The sequence below is a fragment of the Phocoena sinus genome, chromosome 11 (assembly GCF_008692025.1).
Source record: "Phocoena sinus isolate mPhoSin1 chromosome 11, mPhoSin1.pri, whole genome shotgun sequence".
NCBI lineage: Eukaryota > Metazoa > Chordata > Mammalia > Artiodactyla > Phocoenidae > Phocoena > Phocoena sinus.
The window spans coordinates 48,804,054-48,819,506 of NC_045773.1; the positions used below are offsets into that span (position 1 = coordinate 48,804,054).

General features: G+C 46.8%; 1 protein-coding gene across 2 annotated transcripts in view; it reads left to right on the plus strand.

The window, feature by feature from the left end:
• MLH1 (mutL homolog 1) overlaps positions 1-15,453 on the plus strand; it is a 51,568-nt gene that overhangs the window by 18,729 nt on the left and 17,386 nt on the right. The window contains exons 11-13 of one of the 2 annotated variants that reach the window (XM_032648093.1): positions 497-650; positions 6,309-6,685; positions 8,782-8,930. In XM_032648093.1, coding sequence (XP_032503984.1) covers positions 497-650; positions 6,309-6,685; positions 8,782-8,930 — 680 coding nt within the window. Of the gene's footprint in view, positions 1-493; positions 651-6,308; positions 6,686-8,781; positions 8,931-15,453 lie in introns of both variants that reach the window. The other variant, XM_032648092.1, reaches the window with a different exon arrangement.

A 15,453-nucleotide genomic window follows, 5' to 3' on the forward strand; every position in this document is an offset into this window, starting at 1 on the left:
GACTTTTGTATTACATTTTAATGTTAGAAAGTTCTCTCACATATACTGTTTTGCTCTCCATGTAATACTGAGCACTAAATAGGGACAGGTTCATGGTTACAGAGGGGAGAACCAGTCCAGAGAAGTTAAGTGCCTTGGCCCTGGGTTATGTAATGAGAAATTCCACTAGTTCTGGAGAGGTGATAATAACAGCTGACGTATGATAAACATGCCATGTACATGCAAAGTGCTTTACACGGGTTTAATCCCCACCATGTGTTATGTCCAGTTCACAAGTGAGGAAACAGGCACAGAAAGATGCTGTAACTTACCCACAGCCACTCAGCTCTCAAGTAGCAGAGTCAGCATTTGAACCCAGGTCACTCAGACTTGACCTTGAAGTCTTAACCGCTGTGTCATTCGGCCTCAAGTCTTCCACCCACCACATACACCATGAGTGAACTGCCCGCCCCCATTCTTCACCATGTGAGGTAACTGTTCTCTTTTTTCCTGCCAGTTTAGAAATCAGCCCCCAGAATGTGGATGTCAACGTGCACCCCACGAAGCACGAAGTTCACTTCCTGCACGAGGACAGCATCCTGGAGCGGGTGCAGCAGCACATTGAGAGCAGGCTCCTGGGCTCCAACGCCTCCAGGACCTATTTCACCCAGGTGGGGGCGCTTCACCCAGCTCTTTCTCTGGTGCTTTTGCCACCTTAAATGTGCCCTGTCACACGAGAGCCTAGGTTTTTGACGGTTGCTTTAGTACTTTCCTTCAGCAGCATTTCCTTCTTTGAACCCAGCTGTGAAGGTTTTGTGGCGTTATTCCTGGGCCTGGAGTCAAGCCCTGAGTTCTTCTCTCTGCCTCCTTCTGACCTTAGACTGCCTTCCTAGGAAAATGAGCTGTCTGAAACAGAGTAGGGCGCCGCTCCGCTGCATTCTCCGCTGGAGACATTCAGAGGAGGCTGATTCCGCATACCTAGGGCAGAGTGCAGGGGCCAGGCTCTGGAGAGGCAGGGGAAGGGCGGGGCCTCTCGTGTCAGACCTGGGTTACTGCCGTGTGACTAACCTTCCCTGGCCTCCATGTCCCCCTCAGTAAAGGTGGAAGTGGTCACCCCCACTTTCAAGGAAGTTTACAAGTGGTTGGTGAACAGCAGATGGAAAATGTCCAGCCATTCATCTTATTACAATTATCCAGGTTCTAAGTGCTTTGATTATAAACTGCTCCCCCTCTCTGGGGCCTTAGTTTTCCCATCTGTAAAATAGTGGGTTGGTAATATGATCTCTAGTGTCCTGTCCCAGTTCTGAGATGACATCATGTCTGGGCAGTCCTGTACTGTATTCATAGTGAGGATGGGTCTGATGGGTTCATCAGAAGCACAGCAGACACCAAAACTACAGAAATGGAAACATTTTCCCTGTTAAATTACACTGGGTCCTGCAAGCAGAGAGCGGGCTTCTGTGAGCCCTGCTTCTCAGAAAACTTTCAGAGTGACCAAGCAGATGAGTGCTTCCCATAAGAGTATTCACGGTTACCACCTGGAAAGAACCTAGGTGGGAGACCAGCAGTGAAATGAACGCACTTGGGGCAGCCCTGGGGCCCGCACGCCTAGAGGTTGCTGGAGCTGAGGGTGGGGTGTGTGTGAGCCGTTGGAACAGGAGCTGCACAGGGGGGGCTCCATAACTGGCAGGTGGTTTTCATCCGTTGTTGTTGCTCAGCACCCTTTACTGCTCCCTCCCCAAATATGTGCTGAGGCTCCCCCATGGGCAAGGTGCTGCTGGGTACGGTCTCCTCGAGTCCCCATCCCACGAGAGAGAAAAACAGAGACTTGGGAGGAGGGAGGAGGGGGCTCCTGTCCTGGGCTTGGGCCTCAGAGATGTGAAAGAAGGGATGTGGAGCCTGGGCCCCCAAGGCTGAGAAGGAATTAGGTTGGGCAGAAGTGGACGAGGAGTGCACAGGGCGTTTCTGGCCGAGGAAAGGATGAGGATAACAGGCCTCGGGGAGGGGTGGGGGGCGGTGCAAGAGAACAGGTGTTAAGGATCGGAATACTCAGCGTGCTGAGTCAGTGTTCTCTATGCTGGCTGCCATTAGAATCACCTGGGAACCATTTAGATAATACCTGGGCCCTCCCCAAACCAATAAATCAATCTCAGGGGGTGGGGACTGGGCATCAGTAGTTTTTAAAAGCTTTGCTGGGTGCTGGCATGTGCAGCCGGGGTTAAGCAACGCGGAGTCTGTGTGTTGAAGGCCTACACTCACCGCAGAATTCAGGCCAGATCGAGAGGTTTTTATCAGCAAGTTAAGGAGTTTAGACCTTGACTTGATGGGAATTGACGGGATCTGGTTTGCATTTTATGAAGAGCTCTGTGGCTGTGGCCTGGAGAGTGGATGGAAATCCACAGCGACTTGGGACAAGTGGGGAGGGGGTCTGAGCAGAGGACGTGGCTCCGTTCACTAATAGTTAAAAATCTGGAATTGCCAGCACCTGGACATGGGTTGGCTGGCGGGGAGTTGGGGGAGAGACCCAGAGGAAGGGGTTCACCAGAGATCCAGGAGGAGTCTGTCGCTCCACTGGGAAAAGAACCTCTCAGTTTCCCTCTTTGTCTCATCTTGCATGAGGCAGATTCATTTAGTTAGATTACATTTTATTTCCCAAAAGAACTCTCATGGTCCTGAACCAGTGTGTCTTTAGAAGGAAGGTGGGTTTCTGGATCAGAGGGCCTCCCTCTGTTGGTGCATTGCTCTGCGTGGAGGGCTCCAAACTCAGATTGTCCCTTCTCCTGTGGGGTCATCAGAACACCTTCTTGCCCTGCCAACAGCAGGTTGCCCTGGCTCCTGACCTTCTGGCTGTGGGTCACCTTCGTCCTGCTCCCCAGCTTGTGCCTTGCACTCTACTCCAGGGGCCAGGAGAGCAAGAGCCCTGGTTTGCTGTGAGGCCATTTGGTATGGAAATCGGGAACCCTGGCGGCTCTTGCAGTTTGTTCCGACTCTGTCATATTGGACAAGGTATTTCACTTTTCAGGACTTTAAAATTACTGAGTAGTTATGTTACTTTCTGCCTCCCGAAATCCACCTGTGGAAATTGCACAGGCAGATGAAGTAAGTGCATCACAAGGCCTTTTTAAACTGTGCCAGGAGAACTTTTTTCCTTTTGGAGCAGAGTTGCTACTGTAACTTTTAATTATTATTTAACTCTTTATTACTGAATCTTTCTAAACACACAGAAAAGCAGGTAATACAGCAAATCTCCATGTACCTATCACCCAGTTTCAACAAACCATCAACACTTGGCCATCTTGTTTTCTCTCTCCCTCTCCCACTTGAGGGTGGGGGATGGGGAGGAGTGTTTTTTAATTAATTCTTAATTTTTATTATTTATTTAATTATTTATTTGGCTGCGTTGGGTCTTAGTTGCGACACCCGGGATCTTCATTGCAGTACTCGGGCTTCTCTCTAGTTGTGGCATGTGGGTTTTCTCTCTCTAGTTGAAGTGCACGGGCTCAGTAGTTGTGGAGCGTGGGCTTAGTTGCCCATGGCATGTGGGATCTTAGTTCCCTGAGTGGGGATCAAACCCGAGTCCCCTGCATTGGAAGGCGGATTTTTTTTAACCACCGGACCACTGGGGAAGTCCCTGGGGAGGAGTATTTTAAAAGCAGATTCCAGGCACTTATTTTTCCCCTAGTACTGTATTATGCATCTAAAAACATTTTTTTTTCCTTATACAATCACAATGTCCTTTTACACCTAATATAATTAATAGTAATAATACCATTTCACATCCAGTCTGTGTTCAAATACCCTAATTGCTCAAAAAAAGATCTTTTTATAAAAGTAGCTTTGTTCCGGAATTCCCTGGCGCTTCAGTGGTTAGGACTCGGTGCTTTCACTGCCATGGGCCCAGGTTCAATCCCTGGTCACAGAACTAAGATCCTGCAAGCCATGTGGCATGGCCAAAAAAAAAAATAGCTTTGTTCAAATCTGTATCCAGTCAAGTTCCACTCATTATATTTGGTTATGTCTCTTTGAAACTAGAAAGATCACCCTACCTTTTTTGGTTATAGTTCTTATTAGCTTATTTTGAAGGTGTCCTGTAGAAAAATGCACATTTTGGGTTAGCCGATTGCTTCTTCTTAGTGTCCTTTAATTTGTTTCAATCCTCCATATTTCCTATAAACTGAAAATTAGATCTAGAGGTATGATTATATTCAGATTAAAAAAATGTTTGCAAGAATTTGTGATAGATGATGCCATGTACTTTTAAAAAAATATTTATTATGGCTGCATTGAGTCTTCGTTGCTGCACATGGGCTTTCTCTAGTTGCAGTGAGCGGGGGCTACCCTGTTGCAGCGCGCAGCCTTCTCATTGTGGTGGCTTCTCTTGTTGTGGAGCACGGCTTCTAGGTGCGCAGGCTCAGTAGTTGTGGCATGCAGGCTCAGTAGTTGTGGCACACAGGCTCAGTAGTTGTGGCATGTGGGCTCAGTTGTGGCTTGTGGGCTCTAGAGCACAGGCTCAGTCGTTGTGGTGCACGGGCTTAGTTGCTCCGTGGCATGTGGGATCTTCCCGGACTAGGGCTCGAACCTGTGTCCTCTGCATTGGCAGGCAGATTCTTAACCACTGCGCCACCAGGGAAGCCCCTGCCATGTACTTTCTATCGAATCCCAGCAGGAGGCGCGTGATGGCTTGTCCTATCATCCTGGGTTAGGATTTCTCAGCAGGCTTAGCTGGTGACAGCCTGATTCCTTCACCATGAAGTTCACTATTAGTGATTAGCTTAAAGGTTTCACCATTCATTGATGACCATTGCCTGCATCAGTTATTTCATTAGGATTGCAAGATTATGATTTTCTGATTTTATCATCTCTTCTTTATTAATAAGCTATAATTTTCTGTACAGAATAATTTTCATTCATTTGTTAGAGCTAACAGGTTATCCTGAAATACAGTTCATACCAGAAAGTAAGGATAAATGCTGAGTTCTATGCCTTTGATGATCAATTTGCAGGGAAATGGGTTGGTGTCCTAGCAATGTCCAGTAACATTTAATGACTTTTTTCTGTCTCTCCCTCTCTCCCTCCCTCTTTTGCTTCTCCATTTTTCTCTCTTTCTCTTTTAGTATTTTGTAATAGTTGTTAACAAGCATCATAATTCAATCAGTTGTAGTCAAATTATTCCATCTTTGGCCAGCAGAAGCCCCTTCAGGCTGGGGCTCTTGTCCTTTTGACCCAATTCCATGAGATTTTGATAGTTTCCTTGTGTCTGGTGAGACAGGATGTTTGTAGGCTCACTCTGTACTTTCCCAGCCCATGCCCTGGAATTGGCCACTTTTCCAAGGAACTCTGGTTTATTTTAGTGGGGAATGGCATTTAGACACTATAATCTGGGATTGGGGGACCTCATTGCTACTGGGTGGTCATTGCTTTCAGGCCTTTCCAGTGGACAGACCTAGGAAATATGTATATTTAAAAATAGTCAGTAGGAAGGTAGTTGCCAGAGCTAGAGGGGAGGGGAGAATGGGGAGTTACTGTTTAATGGGTAGAGAGTTTCCGTTTGGGAGGGTGGATGTTGGTGATGGTTGCATAACAGTGTGAATGTACTTAATGCCACAGGACTGTACACTTGAAAATGGTTAAATGATAAATTTTATGTTATGTATACTTTACCACAATAAAAAAAAAATCTCTTATGGCAGCAAAAAAATAAAAAGTAGACAAAAATATGAGTTTTACACTAGTATTTTTATATCAAACCAGTTTTTATTTTATTTTTTAAGGGTTTTTTTTGATAAATTTATTTTATTTATTTTATTTTTGACTGCATTGGGTCTTCATCACTGCATGCGGGCTTTCTCTAGTTGCGGTGAGCGGGGGCTATTCTTTGTTGCGGTGCGCAGGCTTCTCATTGCGGTGGCTTCTCTTGTGGAGCATGGGCTCTAGGCACGCAGACTTCAGTAGTTGTGGCACGTGGGCTCAATACTTGTGGCTAATGGGCTCTAGAGCACAGGCTCAGTAGTTGCAGTGCATGGGCTTAGTTGCTCCATTGCTTGTGGGATCTTCCCGGACCAGGACTCAAACCCGTGTCCCCTGCATTGGCAGGTGGATTCTTAACCACTCCGTCACCAGGAAAGCCCTCAAACCAGTTTTTAAATTATAAGGATTTAGCTGAATTTTATATTTGTGTATTTTTAATTTCATACTTCAAATTTTGGTCAGAATTGCTTCTATAATAATTCTGTAATGATATACCTGGTTCTAGCTTTTACTCCATTTTGGGACCTGTGCTTCTGTCCTTCATACACTGACTCTTCTCACTGTCGTCTTTTTTGACACAGACTTTACTACCAGGTCTTACTGGCCCCTCTGGGGAAGTGGTTAAATCCACAACAGGTGTGACTCTCTCATCTACTGCTGGAAGTGGCGACAAGGTGTATGCCCACCAGATGGTCCGCACAGATTGCCGGGAACAGAAACTCGATGCCTTCGTGCAGCCTGTGAGCAAGGCCCTATCCAGTCAGCCCCAGGCTGTTGTCCTAGAGGACAGGACAGCTGCTTCTAGTAGCGGGGCCAGGCAGCAGGATGAGGAAATGCTTGAACTCTCAGCTCCTGCTGAAGTGGCTGCCAAGAATCAGGGCTTGGAGGAGGATGCAGCAAAGAGGACTGCAGACTCGTCAGAGAAGAGAGGGCCCTCTTCCAGCCCTGAGAACCCCAGGTATGGCCTTGCGGGAAAGCACAGCTTGCCTCCTTCGTTATTATCATTATTATTTTAACTATTTTTAAAAATTTATTTTATTTACTTTATTTTTGGCTGCATTGGGTCTTTGTTGCTGCGTGCAGGCTTTCTCTAGTTACTGTGAGCAGGGGCTACTCTTTGTTGCGGTGCGCGGGCTTCTTATTGCGGTGGCTTCTCTTGTTGTGGAGCACGGGCTCTAGGCATGCAGGCTTCAGTAGTTGTGGCACGTGGGCTCAGTAGTTATGGCTCGCAGGCTCTAGAGCACAGGCTCAGTAGTTGAGGCGCACGGGCTTAGTTGCTCCGCGGCATGTGGGATCTTCCCAGACCAGGGCTCGAACCCGTGTCCCCTGTGTTGGCAGGTGGATTCTTAACCACTGCGCCACCAGGGAAGTCCTCCTTCGTTCTTTAATGAAACTACCTTCTAACTTGGACTGTCACAAACCCCTTGCATCTTCTCTCCCTGATTCGCCCTCTCCCTCCAATGGGTTGGTGCTTTGGCCTGGTCTACTGTTGGCCTTTGACCATGGCTTTAGAGTCACCCATCACAGTGGCCTTTGAAATATCTTAAATGTCCGTGATTCCAAACATTATTTAAAAACACATCAGAAAAAAAAAATCAGAAGATCTATCCTTTAATTTTAGTATTGAATTTTGATAAAGCCTCGACAGCAGAGGTGGCTGGAAAGGGGGGCCTAAAATATCTGGAGGATTCTTCCATCCTACTGCAAGCTGCTTTCACTCCTTTCAGAAGAACAGTTTCTCAGTTCAAATTATGAAACTCCCTGAAGTGCATGAGCTAGTGGTGAACGAGAGCTAGAGAGAGGGGGCAGGAACAGCCGTACTAATGACTGTCAGTTAATTTTGAGCATCTTCAGTGTACACTCTGGGTGCTTCAAGGACATCTTACTGACATCTGTAAGGTGGATGTTCCTTATTCAGTGTTTGCGGGTACTGACCCTGGAGCTCAGGGTGAAGTCCTTTGCCTGAGGCCGCACATCCCCCTGGTGTCTGACCACTGAAACCCTGGCTCTGATTGCCCAGTGGAACTTGGGTGAGTTTTTTAAACTCTGGTTTGCTCACTTCCAAGTCAGTCTAGGGACATGGCTTCTAAGGATTTGTTTTCAGAGAATAATAAAGGATGCTAACGTTCACTGAGCATCCACTGTGTGCCAGATACTTAATATGCATTATCTCAGTTAATGCTCTTAACAGCCCTGCTGGGAAGTGTGACATTTCTGTTTATCACTTGGGGACTTAATGCTGCGAACCATTTACCACACAGCAGAGGAATCTTTCTGAACCAGGAACCAGGGTGTCTCACTCCTTGCTGAAAACCAGTGCTTCCCGCGGCACTTGGGGTGAAACCAGCCTGCCCGCCCCCAGCTCATCACTCTCCTCCCCTTCGTGGCGCTTTGGCCACGCTGCTCCAGTGCTGACCCGACCTCCTTGAGCTCTCACCCCTTTGCTCTTGCTGGTCCCTCGGTGCAGGAACTCTCCGGCTTCTTGTCACCCAGGTCTCAACTCGGATGTCGCCTCTTACCAGAGACCTTCTTTGTCCATTTAATCTAAAGTTCTCTTGCTTCCCCTTCATTCTGTTACCTTGTTTTATTTTCCTCACAGTATTTGTTGCTACTTAAACTTATCTTTCTTCGGTTGCTGTTTGACTCTCCCACTAGAAAGGTAGCATGGTGAGGGCGGGCACTTTGTCATGGCTGTGTGAGATTGGTACTATAACAGTGCCTGATGGACGGATGGATGGAGGGCTGAATGAATGAGATGTGATGAGGTCAAAGCACTTGATCGAGACCCTGCACGTCTCCGGGCTGAGCCAGACTCCAAAGCCCTGCTGCCTGCAGTGGCCACTAATAAGGCTTGAGGGGTGTCAGAGAAGCAGTATCTGGGAGGACATCCTGATCTGGCTGGCCGCCTCCAGCACAGGGAGCCCTCCTCAGATGTGGAGAGCCGGCACAGAGAAGCTGCTCCCTTCTCCAAAATGCAAGGAACAAAATTTGACTGAGTTTGAAGCAGTTTTTTTAAGATAGTTATGAGCTGCCAGTTCCTCGTTTACTTTGCAGAAAAAGACATCGGGAAGGCTCTGATTTGGAAATGGTGGAGGATGCATCCCAAAAGGAAATGACAGCAGCTTGTACCCCCCGGAGAAGGATCATTAACCTTACCAGCATTCTGAGTCTCCAGGAAGAAATCAGTGAGCGGGGACATGAGAGTACGTAAGTGCTGAGGGCTGCCTGCGACTCCCAGGGCCAGAACTGCTAATGTGAAGGTTTGGGAAGTGCAGGAAGCGTTTGTGTTGGGACAGCCTCTGCAGTGTGCTGAACAAACCTCGCTTCCTTTAGTAACCCACAGCAGCAGCAGCTGAAAAATAATTTTCAACTGGGAGAGAAGGGAAAAAGTAGTCTCTGGTTTTAGTTAGAATTAATTGGTACTCTCGTTAAACCAGAGGAGTCAGAGTAAAGTGGTCATTTAAATAATCTTCAGTTTGATTTCTGTCTTAGCTAAAAGCAGCACGGCCTGCCCTGGGCGTGCTGTTGCTGAAAGTGCACAGGCTCTGGGGGGCCCTAGTTTGTATCTGGGTACTACTGCTTCTGTTGTGTGACCTTAGACTCATGACCTAACTTTTCTGTGACTCAGTTTTTCCTCATCTGTAAAATGAGATTAATTTCACGCTTCAAGATTATTGTGCTGGTTAGAGAGAAAATGTAAGTAAAACACTTGGTACAGAGTAAGGAGTCAATAGATATTTTTATATCCTAAAGATAAAGTGAAAAATCATTATCTTCCTCAGAAATAGCTTTCAGAACACCTGAGTATAAAACTCCATTTGAGTCCCCATTACTCCAAAACTAACTTTATGGTTTTAGTAATGGAAGGGGGCTCGTCACCTCCCAGGGATGAACTGACACAGGGACTGAGGTGTGTGATAGTGACTTGGCCCTAATAGCAGTCCTGACCCCACTTGATGAGTTACAGTCGTGCTCCAGGTGGAGCCATCATTGCTGGGCTCCACTGGGCGGCTCTGCACTTGAGTCTACACAGTTTAGCCCTGGCCTTGCCATTTTTCATCTACTACACATTTCTTTCTTTCTTTCTTCTTTTTTTTTTTTGTGCAGTACACGGGCCTCTCACTGCTGTGGCCTCTCCCGGTGCGGAGCACAGGCTCCGGACGCACAGGCTCAGCGGCCACGGCTCACGGGCCCAGCCGCTCCGCGGCATGTGGGATCCTCCCGGACCAGGGCATGAACCTGTGTCCCCTGCATCGGCAGGCGGGCTCTCAACCACTGCGCCACCAGGGAAGCCCTACTACACATTTCTTGATTAAACAAGTTAACATTTTATAGCAGTGTTGAAAGTTATCTTAAAATATGACAACCTGGACTTCTAAAAGAAATGAGTGAGGAATCCCCTGGCGGTCCAGTGGTTAGGACTCTGCGCTTTCACTGCTGAGGGCCCGGGTTTGATCCCTGGTCAGGGACCTGAGATCCCACAAGCTGTGTGGCGTGGCCAAGGAGCAGTTTAGTGCCTTTCCCACTGACTGTTAGCCTCCTAAACAGCTGCTCTGACTCAGAGGCCCCTTACATCTTCTCTCTCAGTTACTGCTTGTTTGAATGAATGCAGGAAGGCCTCATTTTGCCTTTCCTTGCCCGTTCTTTCTTTTCTTCGCACTCTGGGCCTTTGTGTGTCTGCATGTGGGGAAAGGCATAGAGGGCCTGTTCCCTTGGAAGGCTATATGCTTCCTGTGACTAAGGCCTTGCAACTTGCAGACGGCGCTGCCAGTTGGCTTCTGATTTCTGTTTCCGTTAAGATTTGCTCCCATTGCTCTTTCCCTCTGTTATTGGCCTTCAAGCTGGGAGCTTTTAAAACCATTTTAAATAATTAAGAGGAGGTTGGGCCATGACTTGATTTATTTAGCAGCCTTCCTCACAGTTGCTTAATTGACAGACTCCCTCAGATTTGGAATTTACTGCGTTTTCTTTAAGGATTTGTATTCCTTATGCAAAGCAGGCTATTTAAAGTTACAATTTCAATAAATTTCTGAATAGTTGCAAACTGTTTTCAGTGCAGTACAAAGCTAACCTGCACCAGGTTTGGTCAGGTTTGGAGTTCATTGATGAAGTGCTGATGAATCTAAATGTTCTGAAATTGTATGTTCATGAGTGTTACCTCATTTAATTCTAGAATAGTCTTGTGAGGGAGGCAGAGCGGATGCTGTTATCTCTGTTTTAAAGATAAGGAAATGGAAGATGGAGAGGACAGATTAGTTGGAACATCCCTACAAGGCAAAACTGGCCTGGGTGCCTGCCCTGTGGAGGGTGGGTCGTTACTGGTGTGGCTTGCATCAGAGATGCTAGCCCAGTATTTAGGTGCAAAACTAGATCAGCTGCTCTAGATCACATGTTGGGATGAGCACAGCATGTGATCCCTGATCCCTCAGACTTGAGGCTATTTTCAGACATGCAGGGTAGGGTCTACAGAGGGAGTCCCAGTCCTGGTGTGGGGAGTGGGGTGAGCACTTTGGAGCCAGGAGGACTCTGCTGAAGCCCCTGCCAGCTACAGCATTCCGTAGCTACTCAGAAGTCTGTTCACCTTTGTGGGGCCTTTCCCTGCTCTGTGAAATGGTGTTCCTGCTACAGCCCTTACCGGGCTGTTGTGGTGAACACCTGAGACGCCATGTGCAAAGGTGGGGGTGGGGTGCCGCTGCCTCGGGCCCTGCTCACTGCATCTGTTGATGCGGCCCCAGGCGGGGGTGCTGCTTGTCTCTGAGTTGAATGCCTACGGGGATTTCTCTGAAGCTCAGATCTGGGGAGGCAGGCCAGAGCCTGGCTGTGCCCCCACAGAGCTGTGACCCCACAGAGCTGTGACCCTGGCCCAGGAAGGAAGTAAGATGCTTTCCAATAACGATGTTCTTAGTTGCACTTATTTGTGTGATTATTTCATCGCAGTACCCGGCAGAGTGCCTGGCTTGGGGACTCAGGAGATCTTTGCTGAAGGAGGGATTGGGAGGAGCTGCCTCAGAGGGGAAGCCCTGGAATCTATTTTTGAGGGACGTCAGAGTTGAATGCTCCATCAGACAACTCTGGAGTCTTTGGATTTACCCAGTCCTCCTGGGTACACTTTCGAGCAACCAACGAGGTTAATTTCTGGCCCGGTATCCCGTCACGTGTTCCGTGGAATTAGGCTTATCCTGGATTAATAATGACTAAGTTACTTATTGCCAGTCACATAATTTTGATCTGTTAAGGAGGATGAGGAATGTCATAAGTTATTTGCTATCGCTTGAATCTGAAAATGTGCTTAGCATGTCATCCACAACTTTATTTTCTTGATGTTTGGTGAACAGTCCTGGGTTTAAGTGTACACACTCTTCTATGGTTTGTCACCATCTAACAGCTTCTTTTGGTTCAAGAAGTCAGTTCAGGGGGCTTCCCTGGTGGCACATTGGTTCAGAATCCGCCTGCCAATTCAGGGGACACAGGTTTGAGCCCTGGTCCAGGAAGATCCCACATGCCGTGGAGCAACTAAGCCCGTGCGCCACAACTACTGAGCGCGCGCTCTAGAGCCCGTGTGCTGCAACTACTGAAGCCCCCGTGCCACAACTACTGAAGCCCGCACGTCTAGAGCCTGTGCTCTGCAACAAGAGAAGCCACCGCGATGAGAAGCCCACGCACTACAACGAAGAGTAGCCCCCACTCACCGCAACTAGAGAAAGCCCATGTGCAGCAACGAAGACCCAACGCAGCCAAAAATAAATGATAATTAATAAAAATAAATATTAAAAAAATCTTAAATCGCCCCCCCCCAGAAGTCAGTTCAGCAGACATTGCACCTCGCTGAGCCCCGACGCAGAAAATGCATTGAATGCACTCAAACCCCTGTCTTAAAGGAGTCTACGCTGTTGGGGGGCGGGTGTTTGGTAAATCGCCTGCTGTGACATGAGGTAGAATGAGGGACGTTCTGGAACAGAGACAGAGGCCGCGTCACCAGGGTGACAGGGTGACATCTGCCTGGAAGGGCTGCTTGATCAGCTCAGGCAGCAGCCAGAGGCCCTGGCGCCCGGGGGCTGCCAGGAAGCAAGTTCCGCATGTGGCCCTTAGGAACCAGAGGACAGCTCACCCTTCCTTCAGGTGGCTTTACTTGCTTCTCAGAGAACGTGCTGAGACCCTAGGCTGCTGTTGTGAACTCGGATGTGTGGTTTGGCTTTGAAGCACAGAGCATTTGGTCCTATTTTGCTGCTGGCAGAATGGCAGGGAAACGCCCGCAGACCTCCAGTGCTGTGGGCGTAACTAGGAGAGGAATAAAGCACAGGTTCTAGAGGTCCTGATAGGAGGCCGGAATGGGTGCAAACAGCCTCATGGAGCCCAGGGAGGAGAAGCCCTGCCTGTCCTCCTTGTCGACCTCCTGCCTGGCTTGAGCCCCCTGCAGGGAGCCAACGCCCCCCTCGCGGCCCCCTGCCCAGGCTGGGCCTTTGGTGGCCTGTGGATGTGTCAGAGCATTGATGAAAAATCTGTATGGAAAAATCTCTGACCCTTTTTTAGTAAATTACACTGCTTCTCTTTCCTTCAGTGCCTCATTATTCAGGATTATTTGATGTTCTCCAGCTTTTAAAATAATCATTTTCCACCTACGCAGAACATCCTGTAGAGACATCGAGTTTCCAGTGGGAACAGAGGGGAACACTTATTCTAAAAATGAGGAAAATAAGTCTCTTTCTGCAGGGGGAGCAGAGTGTTGCAGAACTTATGTAACAATGTGAGAACTCATGTGTGGTGTCCAAGCTTAAAAAAAAAGTACAGTAAAAATGTGATGTACAGGCTTATGGCTGTCCCCAGACCCTTGCCCTGCTGTCTCCACCCCCTCTCCCCTGTCCCCCTTTGTGGTGGTATGTTTACTTCTTCCATTAAATATATATATATGTACACATACACACACACACTCAGATAAATTAGTAGATGCAAAATCATGCTTATGAAACATAAGTAGGATCTACAGGAGAAAACAAATGAATGCTAACTTGAACAGCTCGTTGCCATCACCTGTGCAGCCCTGTGTGCTCCTTCCCTGTCCAGCCCCTTCCCTCCTCCCTTAGGGTAACTGTGACCCTACATTTTGTGATTATTATTTCCTTTCTTTTATTATAGTTTTACCACCCATATTTGTAGCCCTACAAAATTTATTGTTGTACAAATTTTAAACTTTGTATAAAGGGAATTATATTGTTTTTCTGCAGTGTATATAAGTATACACATATTCCTAAAATTCATCCATCTTGCTACGTTCTGGTTTACTTTTTCTGCTTGTAATAGATTCCACTTCCTGACTTTGCCACATGTTTAGTCATTCATTCTGCTATGGAGGGACATGTGGAGGACTCCAAGGGTGTCACCCCTGCCTCTCAGCCCCCAGCCCCTTTCCTGGACCTGAGCAGATCAGGAGCTTGGCACACTGGCCGGGAAGCTCTGTGCAGAGTAGACACACACTTAGAGTTACTGCTGGCTTGTAAAGTGACAGCTTGTTTTCCAAACGGGTCGCTAAGTGTGTGGTCCCACCAGCAGTGTGGAGAGTTGCTTTGCTCCACTGTTTCTCTGGTGTTTGATATTGTCAGACTTTTTACCAGTTTGGTGTTAGTGAAAAGGTGTCTAATGGTGGTTTTCATTCATGTTTCCCTGATCACTGATAAAGCTGAGTAGGTGTATTTCCTCTTCTCTTAAGTGCCTGTTCTAGTTTTCTGTTCATGTTTCTGTTGGGTGCTTGATCTTTTCTAACTGATTTTAGAAGTTCTTTATATGTTTATTCTAGACAGTAATCAGTTACGTGAAAATATCTTCCCTCAGTTTGGGGCTCATGTGGTATTTTTTTAATGAATGCTCCCCCCCATATATATTTTTTAAACTTTTTAATATTATTTTTTAACATTTTATTTTATATTGGAGTATAGTTGATTAACAATGTTATGTTAGTTTCAGGTGTACAGCAAAGTGATTCAGTTATATATATCTATCTAAAGAATAGATATATTTATCTAGTCTTTTCCAAAATTTTTTCCCATTTAGGTTATTACAGAGTATTCAGCAGAGTTCCCTGTGCTATACAATAGGTCCTTATTAGTTATTTATTTTAAATATAGCACTGTGGGCATGTCAATCCCAAACTCCCAGTCTATCCCTCCCTGCCAAGTTTGTTTTCTAAGCCTGTGAGTCTGTTTCTATTTTGTAAATAAGTTCATTTGTATCATTTTTTTTTTAGATTCTGTATATAAGTGATATGATATTTGTCTTTCTCTAACTTCCTTCACTTAGTATGATAATCTCTAGTTGCATCCATGTTGCTGCAAATGGCATTATTTCATTCTTTATAATGGCTGAGTAATATTCCGCTGTATGTATGTGCCACATCTTTATGCATTCATCTCTCAATGGACATTTAGGTTGCTTGCATGTTTTGACTATTGTGAATAGTGATGCTATAAACATTGGGATGCACGTATCCTTTTAAACTATGTTTTTTTCCAGATATATGCCCAGGAGTGGGATTGCTAGATCATATGGTAGCTCTGTTTTTGGTTTCTTAACGAATCTCCATACTGTTCTCCATAGTGGCTGTATCAATTTACATTCCCACCAGCAGTCTAGGAGGGTTCCTTTTTCTCCACACCCTCTCCAGCATTTGGTATTTGTAGACTTTTTGATGATGGCTATTCTGACTGGTGTGAGGTGATATCTCATTGTAGTTTT